The sequence below is a fragment of the Poromitra crassiceps genome, assembly GCF_964638095.1.
Source record: "Poromitra crassiceps genome assembly, chromosome: 25".
NCBI classification, from domain to species: Eukaryota; Metazoa; Chordata; class Actinopteri; order Beryciformes; family Melamphaidae; genus Poromitra; species Poromitra crassiceps.
Window position 1 is genome coordinate 16,516,232 of NC_139649.1, and position 25,499 is coordinate 16,541,730.

Here is a 25,499-nt window from a genome sequence, read left to right on the forward strand (position 1 = left end):
AAGGAAAACTTAACTTGTTGCAATTGTACAGTATGTTGTTGAAAATTGATATGAAAATATTGTTCTGTTTTTTTCCGTCCAGAATTTTGTTACCGCAGAAACACCCTGAAATATGTGACACCTGTGATATTATTTTAGGGCCATATCAGCCAGCCTAGTCTGTAGTCACTACGGTGTCGTGGGTTTTACTCACAGAATGTCTGACCACATCAGCCCAGTCTGGAGCAACATAGTATTCTGAGTTGGCATCCAGCCAGCGGGACAGCTCCTTTATGGCCGGAGCCATAGCGCCACCCAGCTGCAGCACAGGAAAACACAGTAAGATATTACAACAATATCCTGCCTGTTTCACTTTGAGGCAGCCAGCATTATGGATGGATGGATCCATAGCGCCACCAAGCTGCGACAAAGGGAAAGAGACAGCAAGTCACTGATCTTTCTAAATTCTCACTGCTGTGATATAATCAACAATCTGAAAACATTCAAACTGGCTTTGCAAGCAAAGAAATTACATTTTTCACAAGACAAGACAAGTTTACACACATTTCCTGAAACTGTGGCTCAATTTCTTAAAACTCTACACGCAAAACTGAAAAGAGATAACCACTTTGTTAAAACTCCAAAACCATGTTCTCTCTTCTCAAAAACGGATTCTCTTCACCAAAACACACAGCTATGATATGTTTATTTCTTAAGCGCCCGGCAAGGTTCTGCGCAGCCTCGACTTGGAGTCGAGTTTCCTTTTTCTCGTTTTGATAAAGTGTAGTTCTTTCTTTTTTGTACCAAAATAACAGACTTATTTGACTATATTTGGTGCAACACAGATATTTCATATTGTAGCAAAACTCATTACAATGGGAAACACTAGAAAGAAAATATTTAGACGGTCTTTCTGGGGATGTAATGATAAATCAGTGCACAGATACAATATTTATGTCTTACTGCAATACAAAATGTGGAGCTGATTGTATAAAGTCACCTGAGGCTTCTTTTATAGTCTGATGACAAATGACGGAAGTGTTTTTCCAATTGAGTTTGCACAGGTGGGACATTAGTGACACCAGTGGCTAATCAGGGTGTTGCATTTTGAAGGCCAGTGTGCTAAATGATGAACGTGTGTTTTGTGTGTGATTTACATGTGATTTACATGTGATTTACATGTGATTTTGAATATTTAAGTGAGAACAATGGGATTGTGCTTAGAGTTTGGCAGTTTGAAGTCATGCTGTTGATACATGAGCTTCAGCTTTTCACAGTTGGGTGCATATTTCCATTCTTTGTGTGTCTACGTTTGGGAAAAACTATTATTAACATGGCAGAGGACACTGAAATTCATGGGTATTACAATAATAAAGAACTAACAAGCAGTAAAAGCATCTTAAGTGTCCAAATAAATAGTGAAACAATTCATGATTTTAAGACTAATGGTTAAAAAGAATTTTAAAACATGCATGTTTCTTGTATTTGTGTGTTTCAGTGTGTGTGCGACTGTGTGTGTGTGTGTGTGTGTTTTCTACCCTGTGCCTCTGTGTGTATGCGCGACAGTGTGTGCGTTTGTTTTGTACCCTGCGCCCGGTGCCTCTGTGCACCACAGGGACCCTCTCCTCCCCCGTCAGAGAGTTGATATCCAGCTTGGTGGGGTCTTTACAGCGATGTCTCCTCTGCTTGGGACGATCGACAAAACCCTGCAACAGACCAGACTACAGAGAGAGAGAGAGAGAGAGAGAGAGTGTGTGTGTGTGTGTGTGTGAAAGATACAAGAGACAGAGAGAGAGGATGGAGAGTTGAGGAGATGTTACTGGAGCTGTGTGAGGCCACATTCAGATACAATCTGTCGAGACATATTGTAGTCTGACTGTTGTACAGTACTTCAGCGTGGGCGAATCTCACTTCACGCCCCTTTCTGCCTTCTCCCCTTCAAAACAAGCATGTGTGCGAGCGAACCAGGAAAATATGTTTTTAAAAGGCTGTAGGCTATTTTGTAGCTTTAGTTTAATCTCTCTTTTTTTTAGTTGCGTTTTTCTTTGATATCTGCTATTTGAAAAAGTAATGTTCCTTATTTCCAAAACATTTGGAAAAGCCCATCAATCATATATTTAGCTCATTACGGGGCCACCATAAAATCTAGGGGTGGGAATCACCAGATGCCCACGATACGATACTAAAACGATACTTGAGTCACGATACGATAGTATTGCGATATTGCGATATATTGAATATTGCGATATATTGAATCTTGCAATATTTCGATATATTGAGATTTCTTACTTTTTCAACTGCAAATGTCACCAAAGGAATACTTTGTCAACATCTGGTTTATATAAGAACAATTTTTCAGTCTGTACATCTGACTTCAACCATTTTATTGCAGCAACATTGTCAAGTAGACAGACCAACAACTTTCATAAAGTCATGTCATAGTTGCATGCACCTGACAAACTGAACTGTTTGTTACAGTCTACTTACAGTCCACCTTAACTGGATGTGTGTGTGGACTACTGTACTTAGGTAGTTTTTGAACAATGCAACTTCACTTACACAAAACATCTTGTGCAGCCCATTCAGTAACAGGGGAATTTGTAAATTACTGTTATGAGAAAACTGTTACTGTTAAAACAAAATGAAAATATGCTACCGTTTGTTTACTGCTGGCCTTGGAACTAAAGTTTATAGTAGCCCGGTGGCCTGGCATGGCCTGCAAAAAAAAAAAAAAAAAAATTGCAATATCGATACTTGCCGTCCAAATATCGATACAATATCATCAGGCAAAATATCGCGATACTATGGTGTATCGATTTTTTCCCCCACCCCTAAAATCACAAGTAACTTAACAGTGTTAGTTTTACAGCTAGTTTTACAGCTTGTAGCAAGTGTAGAACTTCATGGAAGTACAGGTTACCTCACATCTGTGAAAAAGTTTGGATCATCATAAATCAATGGCCGATAACCTATATTTATTTTTTTCTCATCGGACCGATACCGATGTATTAAAAAATGACTATCATTGGCCGATACCGATATGATTGCCGATATATTGTGCATCCCTATTGGCTGGTTCAGATTCAAACCAGGGACAACATAGCCAAACGCGCTCATCCATCAACTCGTATAAATCCAATCTCAGAACCTCTGTTGACTCACACATAGTCGGCGCACATTACACACTATGTTGTATGTTCAATTGTGTTTGCTATTATTTTTGTTTGTCCTTCTCTCGTTTTTGTTTATATTGTATGTTTTGATGTAATTGCTGCTAATATTGGTTTGATTTTTTAGGTAAGATACCTCACATAAGCCCATTAGGGTTTCTTGTCTCTGCACCTGCGCAATCTTTTCATCCTTTTCTATACTTTTATTTGTTCTTGATTTTATTATACACAGTTCATCCGATCGACTTCAACCTTGGAGTGTGCTGCTGGGGACCCAAGAAGGTGCAGTCGAATTTAGTGCAATTGGACCCATCAGAACATGGCTTTCATGTATCTCGAGAAGCGTTTGACCCATCAGAACATGGCTTTCATGTATCTCGAGAAGCGCTTGACCCATCAGAACATGGCTTTCATGTATCTCGAGAAGCGTTTGACCCATCAGAACATGGCTTTCATGTATCTCCAGAAGCGTTCGTCAAATCGACTTCAAACTTGGGAGGTGCGCTGCTGGGGACCTGAGAGAGTTCCGTGCCGAATTTCGGCATGAGTTTGGTCACACCCCCCAAAGTGTGCCCATGGCGCAACATCTCCAGATTCTCCACCGTAGAAGTTAATAAATTATTAGTCTCTCCCCAGACTCAAATATTACATTGAATCGCTGCGCTCCGCATATTACATAAATGAGTCTGTGCCAGTTCACAGCCATTGCTGGTTTTTGAAGGCGGGTTGAAATTGAATGAGTGACAGGTCGTAGCACCGATGAGATCGCAGTTCGAAAAATGGGCTGCGCCTCCTGTGTCATCTGATCGCAAAGTCGTTACTGATTGGGGAAGACTGAATCCATCACTGGTTATGGGTTCCCTCCCATAACCAGCCGGCTGAGGGAAAGTGTCCCAGACCCAGAGAGAGATCTGCAGCATGCAGTAACGTAGTGCATCAGACCCAGAGAGAGATCTGCAGCATGCAGTAACGTAGTGTATCAGACCCAGAGAGAGATCTGCAGCATGCAGTAACGTAGTGTATCAGACCCAGAGAGAGATCTGCAGCATGCAGTAACATAGTGTATCAGACCCAGAGAGAGATCTGCAGTATGCAGTAACATAGTATATCAGTGTAAGAACTCTCATGGGTCTGGCGTCGAGACTAATAAATTATATACTGCTGAAAAAGTAAATAATTCCAAGCCACGGAGGGAACTATCTTCTGATTGGTCTGGCTGGATTTGGCGCTGCAGTGAAAACAAATGCAGGGCAAAAGAAAGCAGCAGACTTACGTGGTTGAAGTTGGGCACGTCCATGCTGTAGCCAGGGTTCTGTCTCAGCCACTCCATCAGGCCTTTGCTGGCCGCCTCTCTGTCCATGGCCACACCCTCAGGCTGGAGGGGCGTCTGGGCGGGGGCGGAGTCTGAGGAGGAGGGTGTGGGCGGAGCTGCGGGTCGCTCCGAGGGAGAGGGTGATGGAGAGGAGGTGGAGGAGGACACAGCCTCCACCCGGCCCTGTGGGGGGAGAGGGGCTATCACACAGGCTGCCAAGCTGCAATCTGGACCAAATAGTTATTTTGCTTCAAAGCTATTAAAAAAATGCTTGTCTTTAGGTGGGTTTCCATCCACCTGTTTTTATGCCAATTTTCAATTTGCACATGGAAAACCTGATTGGAAAATTCTAAAAAAGAAAGTTATGCAAAAAAGTTTTTACGCTTGGGGGAGGTGGAAAAGATGGCATATCGATCAAAGCTAAATGTGACTCATGCAGTGGAAACGACTGAAGTGAATCTTTTGTTGTCTCTCGGTTACCTCTCGTTAAACGAGAGTTGGGCCCCTACGGTGCATCGGCCCTCACAAGGTTCCTCCTCAGCCAGTCACTGAGGCAACCCTGAGGATATCATTCCGTGGGTGGAAAGGTTTCCTTGCACGCACTAGTGGTGGAGGGGGGTTCCGGTGTGCCTCGGCCCGGTCTTCACTCTCACGTCCTACGGGTGTGGGGGCAGGGGCCGGGCCGGGTCTCCTCGGTCGCTGCCAGCAAGACAATGGCACGTTTCGGGTTTTAATCAGCAGGCAGACAGCACACCTCCCAATATTGGCATAATAGTAGTGGATGGAAACGCACATCATTTCGCATTTTCTTTTGCTGATTTTCTGAAAATATGATTCAAATTTGCGAGACACTTGGATGGAAACCCAACTTTTGTTTCACTTATTTTTTCCTTGCACTTCTCTCCTATAAGACCATTCTAGGGCCCATAGGTATAATAATTATTTTATTTATGAAGCACTCTCAGAAACACAGTTGCCAAGTGCTTCGCAGAGCAACATCCAAGGAAATCAATAAATAAAGACACAATATAACAGACAATATAACATTGGAGGAGAAAGATAATAGCAATCAATATAAACACAAAAACTAAGTAAAAGCAAGCTTATAAAAGTACGTCAAATTAATATGGTCAGGACACCGACCATCATGGTTCTTATTTACAAAATTAAAATAAGAAATAAAATGAAACACATTTAACTGACAAAATACATGTATTTTACTTCCTGAATGAAAATATATAAACCTAAAATTAAAAAGGTGCACTGCAGCTATAACCCTAAGGCAAACCTAGCACAGAATACTATATTACTTGTTTGGTGCATCTCAAAATGACAGATGATCCACTTTTACAAAGCAAAAAGCTTGAACTTGGGTTGACCTCTCTGATCTGATCTGATCTTGAACTTGGGTTTACCTCTCTGATCTGATCTGATCTGATCTGGTTGACCTCTCTGATCTGCAAATTCATTATTTTCCAATTTTGATTCCAAAGATGGCTTCCATAAAGACACACTCCACCTTTCTGCTTGTTCACTTGGTGCATATTCCACCTTCAAAAGTTGTGATTGGTCATGTGCAATGGAAGCTCTCAGGGGGACTGAAAATACAGCAAACCTCAGCTGTCCTGACGTGAACCCCTCCAAGGAGGTTCAACAAGGGCTAAGGCCAGATATGTCTCGCCCCCTATATCACCTTACTCCATGTTCTCCATACATTTACATTTTCCATGCTGCACCTGCCCTAATCAAAATTAAACTTAAACTCATGGATGAACAAGTGTCTTGTGGGTTCATGGTTGTGTAAATATGATCGATTTCTGTCATACTATTGGTTGTCATGTCATCCATCAGTGGACTGTAGCTGAGATTTCTCATAAGGTGCAGCCCTCTACCCACCTGTTGTTTCAGACAGGTGCAGCCCTCTACCCACCTGTGTTTCAGACAGGTGCAGCCCTCTACCCACCTGTGTTTCAGACAGGTGCAGCCCTCTACCCACCTGTGTTTCAGACAGGTGCAGCCCTCTACCCACCTGTTGTTTCAGACAGGTGCAGCCCTCTACCCACCTGTGTTTCAGACAGGTGCAGCCCTCTACCCACCTGTTGTTTCAGACAGGTGCAGCCCTCTACCCACCTGTGTTTCAGACAGGTGCAGCCCTCTACCCACCTGTTTCAGACAGGTGCAGCCCTCTACCCACCTGTGTTTCAGACAGGTGCACCCCTCCACCCACCTGTGTTTCAGACAGGTGCAGCCCTCTACCCACCTGTGTTTCAGACAGGTGCAGCCCTCTACCCACCTGTGTTTCAGACAGGTGCAGCCCTCTACCCACCTGTGTTTCAGAGAGGTGCAGCCCTCTACCCACCTGTGTTTCAGAGAGGTGCAGCCCTCTACCCACCTGTGTTTCAGACAGGTGCAGCCCTCTACCCACCTGTGTTTCAGACAAGTGCAGCCCTCTACCCACCTGTGTTTCAGACAGGTGCAGCCCTCTACCCACCTGTGTTTCAGACAGGTGCAGCCCTCTACCCACCTGTGTTTCAGACAGGTGCAGCCCTCTACCCACCTGTGTTTCAGACAGGTGCAGCCCTCTACCCACCTGTGTTTCAGAGAGGTGCAGCCCTCTACCCACCTGTGTTTCAGAGAGGTGCAGCCCTCTACCCACCTGTGTTTCAGACAGGTGCAGCCCTCTACCCACCTGTGTTTCAGAGAGGTGCAGCCCTCTACCCACCTGTGTTTCAGACAGGTGCAGCCCTCTACCCACCTGTGTTTCAGAGAGGTAGCCCTCTACCCACCTGTGTTTCAGACAGGTGCAGCCCTCTACCCACCTGTGTTTCAGAGAGGTGCAGCCCTCTACCCACCTGTGTTTCAGAGAGGTGCAGCCCTCGGCTCTTGGTGAACTCAGAGTAAAGTGCCTCCACATTTCTCCTCCTCCCTCGTCTCCTCCTCAGCGAGTCATCTCCTCTGAGGCCGTTAATGATCTGTCCCGTCACGGGGTGGATGAGTCCGGCCTGCAGGATGCCCTGCATGTCCATCCCCACAGAGCCCTGCAGGATGCCCTGCATGTCCATCCCCACACAGCCCGGTAAGGGCGCCGTGATGGGAGGTGGGGGGGGCAGCTTGTGACCCTGGTGATGATGGCCCATTCCTGACCCTTCAACTGTCTCCATGCCCCCCGTGCCAGTTACCTCTCCGGGTGGCTTGGTGAGGTCGATGGCCGTCTCTTGCCAGCCGTTAATCAAGATGGCGCCGCTGCGGTGAGAGGGCGGAGCCACCAGTGGCCCCTCCCCCCCGGTGGAGGGGCTGTGGCACGGTGTTTTACCAGCCAACACCTGGGCGGCTGCAGCGGCCGCTTGGTAGTCGACGTTAGCGGCTAACATCTGGGCAGCTGCGGCTTGGTAGTCGTAAGGCCTCCGCCCGCCGGCTGCTTTGAGCTCAGGGAGGAACGGAGGAGCCACCAGCCTCTCCTGTAAGAGAGGCAAGGAGGTGAGGCGCCAAGCTCCGCGCCCGCATGCCCCGCCCCGCGGCTTGGACTGTCAGGGGGGACAGGGTGGGTGAGGGGCAGACAAAGAATGGCAGAGAGATGATGCCGTCGTTAAACATACATATGGACAGACAACACAATGGACCTGGGTACAAAGACCAGCCGAATTCCTTCACAGATATTAACGTAATCAAATGGATTGATTTATGATCCGATTAGTCATTTATATTCTCTTGGACGTGATGTTTCCTCTTTGGAAAATGTGCCAAGTTCCTGATGAGTTAAATCAAGGCCTGGAGTGTTTGACTCTGAAAGCAGGAGCTAGGGAGTGAGATCAATGTCTTTCATCTGCTCCCTGATCTAAGCTGTTTATATGCATTGCAGGAAATTGCTATTTTGCGATCGCAATAATTAATGCAAATTAAATTTCCGCAATATTTGCGGGGGCTTTAAAGGACCAAGTTTAAAGGACTTAAATTTGAGTTGGAGATTTTGTACCAGGCTTCTAGCGCAATAGCAGCGGTCTGAAATCAGCAGTTAGAGCCACAACAAGCCGGAGCATTTAGTGCTACAAACTGGACACCACTTGTATGAAGCATGGCATGAGATAATGGAGATACATGCAGATGGAAGATACATTCATGTACAACAAGGGGGATTCTTTCACTCATCAATTCAATGTTCTCACTTTAGGTAGTCTTGTGAGAGGGGGAGGGAGCTGGAACGCCAGCCCAGGGTTTGGCTGCTGGAGGCGGGCTTGAGCCGTAGGGAGGAAGCCCGCTCGGTGGTGGTGGTGGTGCTGGTGCTGGGCCAGGCTGGTGGCCAGGCAGGGGTTGGCAGCTAGGGAGCTGGGAGAATCGTACTGCTGACTAGATGAAGGCCATTTCCCCTTCAGGATGGCGTGGCAGATGCTGTCCAGGCGGTTGATGATCACCCGGTCCTACGGGGGGCAAGCAACAACAAAATATTAGACAAACTTACGGGCATGAAGATAAAGTGAATGGGTTTCAAACGGCCAATTTTGAAGTCAGCAACACTCAGCAGGGGTTCCCAACCTTCTTTGCACCGTGGACTGGTTTAAAATTGACAATATTTTTGCGGACTAGAGGTGTGTGTGGATAGGATTTAATTAGTGCTGCACGATTTGGGGGAAAGGTGCGATTAGCGATTAGGGTGGACAATATTGCGATTGCGATTGTGATTGCGATATAATAAACAAGAGGTATCTAGGGATGTGCCGGCATGAGTTTTTGACGGTATGATAACCTTGGACAAAAATACCACGGTTTCACGTATCACAGACTAAAATACATGAAATATGTTACAATTTAAAATATATTAAAACTAAATAAATAAAACAATTTTAAATAAAATTATCTTTACAAAAAAATAAAACATTTTGAGACATTTGCCTGTCCCAAACATGTAAAAAACAAACACCAGAAAAATAGAAACTGCACTGTGTTACAGCACATAGAAGATGGCTCAGACTGGCAAAGTTAGTTACATGTCTGTCCAGTAATACTAATGATACACCCCGTTTATTTCTTTTGTAGTGACAGATGGCCTTAAACGCCACACTCACGTGACGCTTCTTGAGAGAGGCGAGGTAACGTGCATATTTCTGCAGACTTTATCGAGGGACCATGAAGGCGTCATGTGACAGGCTAAACGCTAGTTGAAGCCTGGAGGTGCTGCTGCTGGCAGCTGCGACAGTGTTTTGCTATCAACCTTGTTAATCTCGCTATATTCTTCATCACAGCGGGTCATTACCCACTGTGCACTTAATCGTGCACTAGTTCTGCATAAGCACCTGCAGCTCTCTCCTTATTTTACTGACGTTCTCACTGATCACATGGCTGTTTACATGCGTTTCTGAACGGCGAGCTAGTTATTAGCATAGCTAGCTGTTAGCGATCATGGATGTTCTCTTTCTCCCTCTCGGTAAGATGTAACTTTGCTGCGCATAACATTACTTATTTGCGGGAGTGCATGGGAGAAGCCTCCCGCTAGTGTTGATGCCCACAGTGTGATGGCAGAGAAACGTGTGTTTGCTGCGTCGCGTGTAACGTTAGAGGACACGCACACACTCAAAAAGACGTGAAAAAATGATAATAATCGCACACTTTTGCGGTTATGTAATCGCACGTGCTGACATCGCGATTGCGATTGCGATTAGATTAATCGTGCAGCACTAGATTTATTGGATATTAATATTCACATTATTTAATTTAATAGCCATAGTGAGTGGTCATTTTGCATCCTTTGATCTACTGAAAAGGAAGTTTGAGTTTGACAGGTGTTTGTATAGAGTGGTGATTGACAAGAGGTGTTTGTATAGAGAGGTGATTGACAGGAGGTGTTTGTATAGAGTCTTGATTGACAGGAGGTGTTTGTATAGAGTCTTGATTGACAGGAGGTGTTTGTATAGAGCAGGGGTGCCCAACCAGTCGATTGCGGTCTACTGGTCGACCACGGACTGACCCCAGGTCGATTGCGAGGGGTGTCAAAAATCAATGCACTTTTATTTTAACACATTCACTGCCAGCCGTTTTTTTTTTACTGTAGGTAGCTTCTGCCAGAGGGTTTTTTTGAGGATTCTGGCTCATCTTTCAAGACCCGAGGATTCTTTTCTGCTAAGATTTTGTGAACACAAAATATCTCAAAAGAACTAATAGAATGTGTGCTTTCTCTGTCTAAAAGAGTTAGTTTGTAGAGTTAGTAGTTATGTAGGCATTAGCACTTGAATACAGCATGGTTTCAGCGTCTGAAAATTTAAGCTGAGATAAATAGCTTTTTGTGAAATTCAGTCACTTTAACCATTCATTTTTGGCATCAGTAAGACGTCAGACATCTAAACAATAGTTTTGAACAGTAATTTCCTCCATAACAGCAGGAAACCCCCTCTCCTTCAAACTCCTCCCTCTGTGTGTGTTCTTCTTGGCTGCAGCGGGCGTGTCACAAGCGAGTTTCTGCTGGCTGCTGCTGCTCCTGTCTGCTGGCGGCCGCTGGGCAAGTCTGGATGGGCTCGCTCGTTTCTTGGGATTTCGGTTGAGAGCTTTGATGAAGCTTTTGCGATTCTGGTCTTATTTATGCTGCGTGTTTCAAAGTGTGTTGCACCCATAATCTATTATGCAAATTTGCAATCCCCCACCGCCAGCAACCAGCGCGAAAACGAAAGCGTTTTCGCCAATCCATTTTACAGTATGAGAATGGTTTCATCGCGCGTTCCCCTGCAGTTTTGGCTGGCTTTTTCTAGTCTGGAGAGCACTGTCGCCACTTAGTGGGTCGGTGGAATGGGTTGTACACGTTCGGTGGCTCCCATATTTATATAGAAGATGTAAAAGGGTTAGATGCACATCCCACCGTATTAACACGTCATTGGCAGTCAACCGTTGGATTTTTTTTGACGTATTAACACGTCATTGGCAGTGAACGTGTTAAAAGTAGCCACAAAGTGAGAAAAAAGAAAGTGAGAAAAAATAAATCATGTATTGGGGAAGAAAAGTGATGCATCGATTTAAGATGCATCGAGATGCATCGATAATCGTAATCGAATCGTAGCCCTCTGAATCGTAATCAAATCGAATCGTGAGGCCAGTGAAGATTCACAGCCCTAATGTCAAGTGGTTGTGGGACAACGAGAAAGTGTTGTGAGGTTAGTTACTGCAGGCTGGAAACGATGTGTGTGCGTTTGCGATGTTGAAACTGGACTGGTAGATCTCGGGAGGCTGGCTACTTGAAAAGTAGATCTTGGGTCAAAAAAGGTTGGGCACCCCTGGTATAGAGTCTTGATTGACAGGAGGTGTTTGTATATAGTCTTGATTGACAGGAGGTGTTTGTATAGAGTCTTGATTGTCAGGTGTTTGTATAGTCTTGATTGACAGAAGGTGTTTGTATAGTCTTGATTGACAGGAGGTGTTTGTATAGAGTGGTGATTGACAGAAGGTGTTTGTATAGTCTTGATTGACAGGAGGCGTTTGTATAGAGTGGTGATTGACAGAAGGTGTTTGTATAGTCTTGATTGACAGGAGGTGTTTGTATAGAGTGGTGATTGACAGGAGGTGTTTGTATAGTCTTGATTGACAGGAGGTGTTTGTATAGAGTCTTGATTGACAGGAGGTGTTTGTATAGAGTCTTGATTGTCAGGTGTTTGTATAGAGTCTTGATTGTCAGGAGGTGTTTGTATAGAGTCTTGATTGACAGGAGGTGTTTGTATAGTCTTGATTGACAGGTGTTTGTATAGAGTGGTGATTGACAGGGCACTACCTTGGGCCACTCGGAGAAAGAGTAAAGTGCTTTCTCCTGCAACAGCTGAGCGATGGTGGGCTCCCTGGAGTCATGGAGGCTGTCAGGAAGCTCACACATGGAGAGATGAGCTGAAAACCTGGGGCTGCCTGCGTACCCCTCCACCACGCACACTACGGAATAGGAGGACACAGTTTGAGTTCAATCATTTGTCTCGTTTTGAAATTTGAATCATACACTATAATCACAATGAAATTCATACAATCACAATGAAACTTCAACAATAATGACTTCATTCATGTGGACATATTGTTTATACCTAGCAAATATAAGTGACAAGACGTTTCACCCTGTGAATCCCGGTTGGGGCTGGGCGATAATATCTAAATTTATATTGTGCTGTGAGACTAGATATAGTCTGGGATCTTGGTTATCATAATATTGTTACCAACTAGAATGTTAGTTCGGTCTTAAAGGAAGAATTTGCATCATTGCAACGTGGGGAGTAGAGGGAGCCAAAGTGGATGAATGCTGGTGATACTTTTGAATTGTGCCATGAGGTCCACAATGTAAATTTTGTCAATTTAAAAGATAACTATGCATGTCAAGAAAGTCGCAGTTTGTCCTGAAACTGAAACGTAAGGTTTAGTTTTGTACGAAACCCCTCAATCGTCTACATCTCTCGTGACTTTGACTTGCAAACTTATCTTTTACATTGACAATAGATATGGATATGTGTACCCCGTGGCACAATTCAAACGGGATCAAAAAAGTTAACGTCTCTCTCACCACCCTTCATATATTACTTTCAGATGCTGGAGCGGCAAAGGATCTGACTGGAAGGCTATCTATATGCAAATGAAGAATGATTAACTTTCCTCCATGTTGCCTGCACCCAGAGCTCCCTCTTCATTTGCTGGCTAAAGTCTCGCAGGTGATGCAAAACGCGGGCTTTTGCCGGCTCGAATAGGTGTTTGTTCAAACCACAAATTGTACATGGTCATTTTTGTATGCCCACATCCACCTGACGGGGTCCCCGGCCCACATCCACGGACAGTCGGATGGAGAGCCATATGAGCTGGCAAAATTGCGCCGGAGGCGGCGTTTTGCAGCATCACCCGGTGGAATTTTTCCAGCAAATGAACGGGCAGCCGTGGATGCAGGTGTAGGTACCAGATGCGTTCGGGGTCCTGCACGTACAGATGACGCCACAACATCACACATCATGATTGGCGTATGTCGGCTTAACATACCCAAATGTCAAACAACATCAGTAGTTTATCTTGATGTAACATTGACTTATCTTGCCATTCAATAAAAATGTTTAGCTTTAGCTAACAAGCTAAGCTAATGATGTTGTCGGAAATTTGGGCATGTTAATAGGCTACATAAAAAATACGAATCATACAAATATTCTAAATTCACTGATATCAATGCACACAAATCCTATAGCCTATCATTGTACAATCGTAATGCTGATTTAAATGTGTAAGTTGTATGATGTTTGCAGTATGTACACCAGTATAGGTTGTCCTTTATGCTTTACTTTAAGTGACCAAAAAACAATACAATACGATAGAACTACAGTGCCCAGGAACAACTCCAGTTCGATTGCCAGTGCCTTGGTCAGGGGCACTGACAGGAGTATTAACACTAACATACATGTATTTGGAAGGAAAGCGGGGCACACGGAGGAAGCCCACACGAACATGGGGAGAACATGCAAACTCCACACAGAAAGGACCTGGTTTGAACCCGGAGCCTTCTTGCTGTGAGGCAACAGTGCTAACCACTGAGCCACTGTGCTGTCCAATATTCATGAGAAATGCTCCTCTACACTTGAATCCTGATGATTGAATGTTTGATTCATATGTTTTATGTATTAACATTCGCAAATAAATCTTTATTTTTTATTAGCTCAAGTCTGAGCGATCATACCTGGTGATTCTGGCCTCTCCTCCTTCACGTACCCTGTGCTCTCTACCAGCCCATCTACCTGCTCTAGCTTTGGGGTGAGAACTGTGCTGTCGGCCTCCAACAGTTCCTCCTTGGCCTCTGCTTTGATCTCAGGGTAAGCGGAGAACCCAAGGCCCTCTGGTTTGGCCTCATGTTTGATTTCAGAGCTATCAGGGTAGGTTACAAACTCAAGGGCTTCTGGATTGGCCTCACATTTGATCTCAGAGCTATCAGGGTAAGCTGCAAAGCCTAGACTTCCTGGTTTGGCCTCAGGCTCGAGTTCGGAGCCATGTGGATACGCAGCAAATCCTAGACCTTCTGGTTTGGCCTCAGGCTTGAGCTCGGAGCCATCTGGATGAGCAGAAAATGCTAGACCTTCTGGTTTGACTTCAGGTTTGATCTCAGTGCTATCTGAGTAGGCTGCAAGCTGGAGAACTTCTGGTTTGCTGTCCAATCTTTCAGGCTTCATGGGATGGCTTAGATCTTCAGCATTGTTCTCCAATATTTCTGGTTTTATAGAGTAGTCCAATTGCTCAGCTTTGGTGACCGAGCCTTCTGACTTGATGGAATAAGCAAGAAGTTTTCTGGGTTTGACTTCAGAGCTATCAGGGTAAATGGGCAGTCCTTCCTCTGCAGCCTCCGTCTTTGTCTCCTCTGTCTTGATTGGCAGCTCCAGCAGGTCTGGCTTGTTCTCACCACAGCTGTCCGGTACAAGAGAAAACTTCACATGTTCCAGCTTGGTGTCAATACTGTCTGTGGTTAGAGTAGGAGCAAGTTTGTTTTGGCCTGGTTTTTGGTCGCAGATGTCTTCAGGTACCCCTAGATGATCAAGCTTGCTCCCCTTACTTTCTGGATCAAGCGAGAACCCTAGAGTTCTGTGTTTAGAGTCTCTGCTGTCATTAGGTAAGGTTAGATCTTCAGCTTTACCTTCACAGCTCTGCTGATCCACGAAAAACTCCATTTTGACTCGAGCTCCACTGTGGCTCTTTGCAACAGACTTTAATGTAACTGTAGGGGATGAGGTGGAGGTGGAAGGGCAGGTTGTGTAAATGCTCTCCAGTTCCATCGCTGGTGGTTTAGTGTCTAATTGTTCCATGGCCTGTTCTGCGGTTTCATCACAGCGTTCAACCATGGGAACGTCCATGAGAGAAGCCTGATCCACCTGCCCCTCTGAGATCTCATCCACTTGATCTGCTAGGTCATTCTCTTTGGGATGTTCTGGAATTCCTCCTGCTTCCCGAAAATCTCCAGTCACCCTTCCCGTTGAGGTTTCGGTATCGAGTGAGTTTTCCATCGCCTCCTCCTCAACCCTCTGATACAAAATCAACCCATCCACCTCCTCTCCAGGTTCTTCGATAGGCTCGGGACATGCAAGGTTCACATCTTGCTCCAGCTTCCCCAGGTAAGGGTGCACTACTTGGGGTAAGTCCTCGTGATACTCCCTCTGATCAAGGCTCTCTTTGAGTTCTTGACACGGTTGGTTTGAGACCTCCACTGCCTCGTCCTGTTCTCCCAGGCCCAGTTCTGCCTCTATCCCATCCATCTGTGGCCTTTCCATAGGTTGATTCAACGGCCCAAAGCTTTGGTCCGCACCTGTGAGCGTAAACAATGGAGGTGTTAAGCAGTGCGTGGAAATAATTTTAGCTTATTATACATTCAATAAAAGTTACAGGGGACTATTAGGGCTTTGCTAATTTAATAATAATAATCTATCTATCTATCTATACTATAATTCCAGCAGTGTCTGTATGTCTGTCTGCCTGTCCTTCGTGTATCTCCAGAACCGTTGTTCGGATAGATTTCAAACTTGGGGAGTGCAGTGCGAGAAAAAAAAATATTATAGAGAAATGCACCCACAGGGGGAGCTACAGCGATATTTTATATTTTCATTGTGACATCATCAGTGATGTCAAGGGGGAGGGGAACGGACACTGCGTAACGGGTACTGCACCAATCGGTGGGGAGGTGAAGTATGGGAGAGCATGATGTATGAATGTGGGAAGGAGATGTACCCATGGGAGGGGGGGGGGGGGGGCATGGGTATTGCACTAGTAATAACAATAACAATAATAATCTTTATAGACGGTTTTAACTTAACAAAAACATTCTAAATTGAACCCCCGCTCACTTCCTGTTGCAGTGTTTGCTATGGACATAAAAGAAAAAAAAAACATTCAAGTGCAGGACTGACCATTCCGTGAAAACCGTCTATACAGCTGAGCAGCGAAACCAAAAGTAACGATGTCGAGTGAATATTTCTGCAGTTTGCCGAATGCTGAGAAAAAGGAAGTGCTGTGGGGTTGCGCTCTGGTGAAAACCGTCTATAGCAACCCAAATTATTTCAAACATTTTTATGCCAGGCATTTCTCTCCACCTCATTCATGATCACCTTCTTCGTAAAACAAAGATCTATGGGAAACACAGGAACCACTGACAGAGGCCCGCCCCCAATTTACCTTGGTCTGCACCTTAGTTTTAGTGTTCGTTTTCTTTTTTGTATTTGTCAAGGCTGAGATTCAAGGTCAGAACAACTAGTGTGTAATAAAAACTCAACAAAATGTCATACCACACTCTTCTTCTAGAACTTCTGTCTTTTCCAAATTCTGCTCCATAGTCTCTGTAGACACATCTTGCACCTCCTCTTCCTCCTTATGGTCAAACTCAAACCCAGCGTCTCCTTCCTGGCCCTCTCCGTCTTCCTCCACAGGATTGGTCAGGCTGTCAGTGACATGTGAGTGTTCCTCCACAGGATTGGTCAGGCTGTCAGTGACATGTGAGTGGCCCAAACTATCCTGGGGCTCGTGGGCAGTGATGTCAGAGAGGGAGAGAGGAGGGGGGACGTAGGGCGGAGGGGGGCTTGCTGACAGGTCGGATGGATCTGCACTGGGTTCCTCACTCACACCAATGTCCTGGAGGGAACAACATGATCAATTCAAGGAGAATTCAGTTTTTTTTACAACTTGGACCTTATTTCCAGCTTTATTTATGTTTTACAACTGACCCAGAACAGGTAGGTTCCACATGCGGGGAACGTGTAAGACCCAGAACAGGTAGGTTCCACATGCGGGGAACGTGTAACCAAGTCCCACGAGAGACTCGCATCAGTGAGATGGAATGACATGGAATCAGCCCGCTTATTTCTGTACGCAGATGACTCTGCCTTGTTGGTAACCGGAGAGTGCTTAGAATCAGTTAGATCATCACTTAGCAAAGAGCTTCATAATGTAAACACATGGTTATGCAACAACAAACTATCTCCACACTTAGGAAAATCTGAATGTATTGTTTTTGAATCAAAGTATAAATTAAGGGATTTTAATGTAATGGTATTAAGTTACAGGAAAAGTGTTGTGTAACGTATCTGGGATGTGAATTGAACCAGTGTATGTCGAGTGAGGCGATGGCCCTCTCTGTCATTGGGAAAATCCACTCAAAGACAAAGTACTTGAGAAGAATATCTAAATTCCTGGACAAGAAGAACATGAGACTTTTAGCTGCATCCTTAATTCAATGCCACTATGACTACACCTGTATATCCTGGTACAGCGGTTTAACTAAAAGATCAAAAGATAGGCTACAAAAAGCCCAAAACAAACTAATGAGGGTTATTCTTAACCTCAGCCCTGGAACGCACATACGGTTATCGTATTATCACGGTATTCATAAAAAATTGCTGAAAATGTTCAAAAAGTACTGAGAGACTCACTGAAATCAGTTTACGTTTTATATTGAAAATGCAGACCCAAAAAGGATTGATACACTGAGGGAAGCCACCACCCCGGCTAAACCCCCGCCTCCGGCCTAGTGGAGCCGATGTAATACACAACTACAAAGGGCTTCCCGAGCAGCAGACTTTTTCTCTCTCAAAACAATTGAAAACCACCATCATGTTAAGGCTGAGCCCCCGAAGGGACTAAAACCCTATTGTTTTATTATTATCGTCGTCGTAATTTTTCTGCCGCAACACAAATTTCCGTGAGTTGGTACATCTCAGAACCATCGAACAGAACAACCGTTTGTCTGATTTTCAAGCAAGTTTTTTCACATGTTCAGGTGAACCTGTTCTACAAATTTGCCTCAAGGACCAGCTCTAGAAGTTGGCTTTTTGAAATCTACTTTCCTTTCGAAGATATTAACCCTTAAAGTAATGAGAGGGCGTGGCCCAAGGTAGGGAAATAAATTTTTGAAACGAGGGCCATTTTTGCCCCTGTGAAATATATTTCGGGGGCATTTTGGATCATTTCCAGGGCAATTTTATCAAATGTTGGGAGATACCTTAGCATATTTTATTTCTAAAAGTTCATAAACAATCACAGTTAAAAGTCCCCATTTCCTATCTCAACAACACTGTTGATTGTCCGGCATGTTATTAATGTACTTGGCAAAAACATGAGTGAACTAGCTGGCCAGCTAGCTTGTGCTGCCTGTCACTGAGGTCAATAACACTAGTAGGAGGAGGGGCGGGGTTGTACGGATGCCTAGCTGGCCATTTTCAAGTCACACTTTGCAAATTCAGAATAATGTTAAAATACAGAAACTATTCAACTCTTTATTTTATGGGGGGATTTAAAAAGCCCCCGTCACCACAGTTCCAAGGGCAATTCTACATTTTTTAGGGGCATTTTGCCCCGAGCCCCCGCTAATTTCCTACCCTGCCGTGGCCTCTCAGCTAAATTGTCATAACTTGATGACCGATTTATGAATCATCACGAAACTCTGGGAAAATGTTCGGCTATCATCACTGACACTGACCCAAAAATGGGTGTGGTCTAACACTCGGCCGTAACTCCACACCTGTTTGTCCAATGATCACGTAACTTGGCAGATATATCAAGGAGGCTGTACTAGTCAAAATCAGAAGTTTCAGCCTCATCTGGAATGTCATTTCTGACATGCTATTGTACGATTTGAGCAAAAGGGGGCGCCGCAGATGCCAAACGTGGGCGTGGCCTAACACAATAACTGCCGTAACTCCACGCCCACGACACATGACTTGGACTCAGAGTCAGACATCTGATGACTTTAGACTCGACTTGACAAAATCAACAAAGACTTGCAACTCGACTTGGACTTGAACACCAATGACTCGTGACTTCACTTGGACTTGCGTTGGGACTTGTCAGTCTTGACTTGTGACTTGACTCGGGACTTGCCTGTCATGACTTGGGACTTGACTCGAGACTTGAGTGCAAAGACTTGAGACTTAATTGTGACTTGCAAAACAATGACTTGGTCCCATCTCTGATACCGAGGGATATATTTGGACTATGTACCAGAACCACTGCCACTTTGCGGCTATATCATTATACTTTTGTTAATACGCATTCCATGCAAATTTGGATGTATGAGCAGCCCTGACAGGAGAGTATATATGTATATATATATATAGACAATACGCCACCTTGAAGAGCATGTAGCTTGACACAGAGTGTCCCTCTGAGGGGTGAGAGGGGGAGGAGCCCAGGCACTCCTCCAGAGTCCCCCCCTCCTCCCCTCCTGCATCTCCTCCCTGCACCTCCTCATCGTCCTCCAGAAAGCCTGTCTCCAGGGTGGGGGGACCCAGAATGGGATCTGCTTCGTTGAACATATGGTCAGTTGGACTGGAGTGATCTGTACTATCCCAGGGAGCCTGGAGGGGCGACACACAGAGAAGTGGATGATTAACAAAAATGTATTACATGAATCAATCATTGGGAAAGAATGTGAATGGAAGGAGAACAAAGGAAGGAAATGGGAATGGATGATTGAAATGGATGGAAAAAAGAAACGAGGAGCATTCATTCATAAATACTCACCACTCACTTGGATAAATCACATGTCAGGTAGGGTTGTGCAATAAAAATTGATACAGCAATATATTGTTATATTTTTATCAATACTGTATCAATATTTTAGAAACATATTGCCATATATCGCTCTAATGATCTGTTGCGCAGCCGTGTGTTCAGTAACATAATAAGAATACTTATGTACTTTACACTGCATTTTAATTTAATTTACAAATACTAATAAATTGGAATGAAAATTGTGAAGCTAGTTTTGACTCAATTTGTTCACTGGGTTATCAATATAATACATACATACATAATAATAATAATAATAATAGATTGGATTTATATAGCGCCTTTCAAGACACTCAAAGCGCTTCACATATCAGGGGAGGGAGGGGGAGGGAACTCAACTCATCCACCACCGATGTGTAGCACCCACCTGGGTGATGCACGCCAGCCAATTTGCACCAGAACGCTCACCACACATCAGCCTATCACGGTGGAGAGTTGAGGACTGAATGTGACAATTAAGTAACGAGGGATGATTAGGTGGCCATGATTGAAGGAAGGCCTGTTTGGGAATTTTAGCCAGGGCACCGGGGTTACATGATACAATGGTATCGTGATCCATGTATCGCGATACGTATAGTATCGTAAGGTCTTGCCAATACCAGCACTCGTATCAGGCCAGTGATTAAACCCTTTGGTAACACTTTCTTTGAAGGGGTGTTCATAATGCTGTCATGTCACTGTTAATGAAAGTTGACATGACAAATTTTATGTCAAATTGTTATGACAAAATTGTCAAGTTGTCATGACAAAGACATTGACAGGTTATAATGTCTTGGTCAAGTTGTCATAACGAAGACATCTCAAACAATGTGAGCTTTGCATTAACAGTGACATAATTGACCCGAATGACACTTCATGACAATAGTCATGAACATTCATAAAGCCTCCGTAATGTTCATGACAGGTGTTATGTCATCATGGTTATGACAGTGTCATGACAGCATTATGAACACCCATTCAAAGAAAGTGTTACCGGCTTTTTTAAGCCCATGGCACACCAATTAAACATTCTACAACAAACACACAGATGTTTGTTTGGTGTGCCATGGCTGTCTGTGCTTGTTTGGAGATGTTTGGTCAGATTCCACATGTTCAACAGCAGACAATGTCATGTTTTATTGGTGTGCCATGGGCTAAGACAGTGACAAATCAAGCACACCTCAAGCAGTTCAAATCCATGTTTTGCTCCAGCAGAACGACCCAGATACAAACTAGAGTGTGTAATAATAATACACACACACACACACACACACACACAATGAGTGATATAGAGTGTGTACCTGTAACTGATCCAGCTCCACTGATGGCGCCATCAGTCCGGTTTCCTCGGACGAGCCCTGCTCCCCGACCAGCACGTCGCTCCGCAGCTTGGAGTCCAGGTCGGCTCCTCTAACGCTAGGGGGGGAATCACATGTTTATTCACGATAGGATACGATACAATATCAATTCTTTGGACAATGGTACAATGGTGATATTTGCTGATATCACAAAGTCTGGCACGATACGCTTTTGATTCAATTCAACAATTAATCGATAAAATTAGTTGGCCACAATTGCGATTCATTGTGTTGAGATTCGTCGGGTAGCGGGGCTATGATTATATAAACGTTTATATTATCTACTACGTCCAATATTATCCAGCTCCGGCCGGAGCCAGTACAGCACACGCTCATAGGTGAATCCTGATCCAAACCGCACCTCAAACAAACAACATTGAGTCCAGGATGCGCTCCTTCCCAAACAAGAAATGTTACATAATAAATCAATAAATATCACCTTCATCCTAAGATTAGATAGTGAAGGATTTGAGAGGAAATGGGTTGATTATACAAGTGAGTGATTAAAGGCATATGTAAAAACAAAGGGGGGGGGAGAGAGAGAAGGAAATTATTAAAGACATATCAGACATTGCCTGTCACACACTGTCATTTTATTGTCACCACTATCTTCTCGCAGTCTTAATTGTAATGAGGGATCCTCAAGCGCCGGTAGCCGGATAAATCTCCGCCTAATTTGGGGAGGCAGGCTGGTTGCCTCAGTGGCACGTTTTAACATAAAAAATAGACTCCAGCAGTAGTTAACGAATGTTCTGTTGCGTCAGTGAAACACTGTCCAGAGACAATAATATGGACTGTCTATAAGCTTGAAGTGTGCGTGAAAGACATACATGTAAGCTGTGACACTTGTGAATAATTCTGCCTGAATATACCTTCTTACCTACAAACGTGCAAAGCAAAAGTTAAAAAAAAAAAAAAATCCAGGCAGAAAAATGCAATTTTTGACTTCCTAGCAGCTCGCCAGGTAACGTTATGGATGCTCAGCCTTCCAGTCGTCCAGGATTCTGGATTTCTGTCGTTAAGAAATCCAGTTTGAGTTGCTGGATGTGTGTTTGGAGGCTCCAGACAAAGGTCTTGTATTTCACCCTTTCTCTAAATGAATGTTGGTTTGAAATAAAGCAATTTCTGTTATTTTATTTTTTTATTAAGTGATGTTATATTTGTACTTGGTTTTTAGTAGTAGATAGATAAAGATTAGTTTGTGGTACCAGTGGAAAAGTTAGTCTGGATGACACGGACGCACCACAGTAATGGGGACAAACGAAAACATAACGTTAGCCATGGACGATGGTATCTTAACGTGACGATATATTTCGATATTTTCACTTTGCATCAATACGATATCGATACAATATCAAACGATGTAATGATATTTGGATCTAGATCGATGTATCGTCCCACCCCTACCTGACGCCGTACGAGTTCAGCATGCTCTGGCCTCCCGCCGCCGAGTTGAAGGGGAAGCCGTTGAGGGCGTCTTTGGAGGCCTTTCCTCCGTGTAAGGGATCCGCCGACATGAGCTCCAGGCTCTCGTCCAGAGCGGGGCAGTCGAGGAAATCTCCCCGCTGGCCGGGCACCATCCCCAGGCTCGGCGAGGCGTGGTCCTGCGCCTCCGGGGGCGGCGGGTGGAGGTGAGCGTGAGAGGGGGAGGGGGGAGAGGGTGCGGAGGGAGGGGTGGGGTGGTGCTGATGATGATGGTGGTGGTGGGGGTACTCAGGAGGCTGAGGCGAGTGGCAGCCCAGCCCAGAGTCATACAGACAGCAGGGAGAGGGGTGAGCCAGCAGGCCCGGACGGTGAAGGTGAGGAGGGATCCCTCCATAGCCCCCTGCCGCATGCTTCTCTTTCTGGACGTAGTTCCTGTGAGTAGGGATGAGTGAGTCCACCATTATATACACTAGTATATCTGTATCTGTTTAACCAACTCAACTATCCATATCTGCACTCGGGGGCAGGGGGGTTGGCTTAAAGTATGTCTAAAAAAGGGGTATGGATTAAAGTACTCTATTTGTATCAGTATCACTTTAAGGGTCCTGGTATTGGTACTGGTACTAGGTATTGGTACTGCTATTGGTACTGGTATGGTCGTTTTTTAAACGATACCGAGCCCTAATCACAGTACAGATATTGACACATTGTAAACGGATGATGCTCGTAAGAAGTACATGATCTGTACCGGATACTCGTTTCATCAGCCCTACCTGTGGGCCTCCAGGAAGCTGAGCTGCGGGTCGTTCAGGATGTAGTAGTCAGTGCGGCTCAAGCCGTGGCGCGCCGCCCCCAGGAGGAGGTCGCGGTCGTGTTTGCCACACTCCCACCAGACCGGAAGGTAGAGGGAGGGCCGGCACAGCTGCAGCCGGGCCGAGAGCAACGGGTGACGGAGCACCTGGGGGAGGCAGGCGTCAGACACAAAGTTACACTCACACGCTTAGGAAAACAGTAGCAGTCATGGCAGAAATGTCTACAATAGTTAGGCTGTGTTGTCAGGGGTGGACTGGCCATCGGGAGTACTGGGAGTTTTCCCGGTGTGCCGCTGGACAATGACTGATGGAGAAGGCAAATATTTTGGTGACACTTTACTATACATAGAGTATGTAACTTCTATAGAGGGTATGCATGTGATGTCACAGAGGCAGAAGTCACTGTGGGGTCACGCCCACTGAGTCACAGCAAGACTGAGCTTGAATGCAGTAATCAGCCTAGATAACTGACACCTGCTGCTCAGGGAGGAATTTGACACTCATTTTGACACTCGTTCCCGACTGAGGGGGCGTGTTCCAGTGGGTGTGCATACCCTCTATTGTATTCTATTTTATTGTATGGAGAAGTCCTAGGTCTCTTATGTTTGATGCTTATGTTTATATTTTTCCATGCCTGAGTACGACCAACTGTAGCATGTCCCAATTTCCCCTCGGGGATCAATAAAGTTTTTCTGATTCTGATTCTGCTGTTTGGCCAGAGGTGCTTCACTAGATACATCTTTTTTCTGTTTCTGTGTGGACTTTTTACTGGACTCCGTTGTTGGTTGTTTGCCGACATTCATTGACTGCATTAGCTAGGTTAGCCTGTGTTGGCCTTCTCCTTCGTTGGTGTATTTACTGGCTGAACTGAAGCGCTGAGAGGCAGGCTCGCGAACGCGCGGAACGTCACATCCGCCAGAATAGCTAGCCAGATAGCTTTGGAATGGCTCAACACAGAGACACGGCTGGGCTCATTTTTTAAGTTACGGAGCATCCACTCATTGGTAATAAAAAACACTTCCTAAATATTACGGAATGGACCTTTAAGTAGAAGAGGAGGGGCGTCCGGGTAGTGTAAATTCCCTGTCTACCAACACGAGGGTCGCAGGTTCGCACTCTCGTGTCTGGCTTGGTCGGGCGGCCATACAGGCACGATTGGCTCGTGTATGGGAGAGGGAAGCCTGATTGGGGGTATGTGTCCTGGTCATTGCACTAGCGCCTCCTCTGGTCAGTCGGGGCACCTGGTCGGAGTGGAAAGGAACTGATAGGAATAGCGTGATCCTCCCACGTGCCATGTCCTGCCGGTGAAGCTCCCCCCGTCAGGTGATAAGAATCGGATGGCAACTGCGCATGTGTCGGAGGAAGCATGGTGCTAGTCTCAGCTCTCCCCAGAGGGTGGAGCAGCGACCGGGGCAGCAGGGGGGGACAGTTGGGCAAGTGCAATTGGGGAGAAATTGGGGAAACATTCAGAAAAAATAAGAGGAGAAAGAAGAATGTGTGTTAATGATGGGATTTGGTTTGGTCATACCTGTTCTCTGATCTTGCGGAGCAGCTCGATGCGATACAGAGTCCTGGCAGCTCTCTCCTCCGCCAGAGGCTCCACAAACACAGCAGGGTCTACCAACCCTGGAAGAGGGGAGGGGGGGGGGGGGGGAGAGAAGAGGGAGAGCAGGATGAATGGAGGGAGGAAGGAGGGAGGCAATATGGATGGAGAGAGAAAGAGAAGGATAGAGGATGAGACAGACATAAAGGGAGGGAGAAGAGAGAGAAAGTTGGGTGTCACTATTGAGTTGATTATGTTAACACACTGCATTTAGCTTCTTTGATGTTTGTTTGAAACTTTACAACCTCTGGGTCTAAATGAGGATTTTGACATGAGTGTTGTGCTCTGAATAAATTACAATAGATTGTATGTTTTATGTTTTATGAAGGCTACTTCCTG

At 45.1% G+C, this 25,499-nt stretch overlaps 1 protein-coding gene across 1 annotated transcript in view; it reads right to left on the bottom strand.

The window, feature by feature from the left end:
- chd6 (chromodomain helicase DNA binding protein 6) overlaps window positions 1-25,499 on the bottom strand; it is a 131,879-nt gene that overhangs the window by 10,259 nt on the left and 96,121 nt on the right. The window contains exons 34-46 of the mRNA XM_083660606.1: window positions 25,086-25,183; window positions 23,519-23,703; window positions 22,728-23,177; window positions 21,264-21,372; window positions 19,542-19,769; window positions 16,707-17,049; window positions 14,123-15,733; window positions 12,206-12,357; window positions 8,625-8,876; window positions 7,314-7,985; window positions 4,423-4,644; window positions 1,566-1,700; window positions 194-298 (exon numbers count right to left, since the gene is read on the bottom strand). Of these exons, the coding sequence (XP_083516732.1) occupies window positions 194-298; window positions 1,566-1,700; window positions 4,423-4,644; window positions 7,314-7,985; window positions 8,625-8,876; window positions 12,206-12,357; window positions 14,123-15,733; window positions 16,707-17,049; window positions 19,542-19,769; window positions 21,264-21,372; window positions 22,728-23,177; window positions 23,519-23,703; window positions 25,086-25,183 (4,562 nt within the window). The remainder of the gene's footprint in view (window positions 1-193; window positions 299-1,565; window positions 1,701-4,422; window positions 4,645-7,313; window positions 7,986-8,624; window positions 8,877-12,205; window positions 12,358-14,122; window positions 15,734-16,706; window positions 17,050-19,541; window positions 19,770-21,263; window positions 21,373-22,727; window positions 23,178-23,518; window positions 23,704-25,085; window positions 25,184-25,499) is intronic.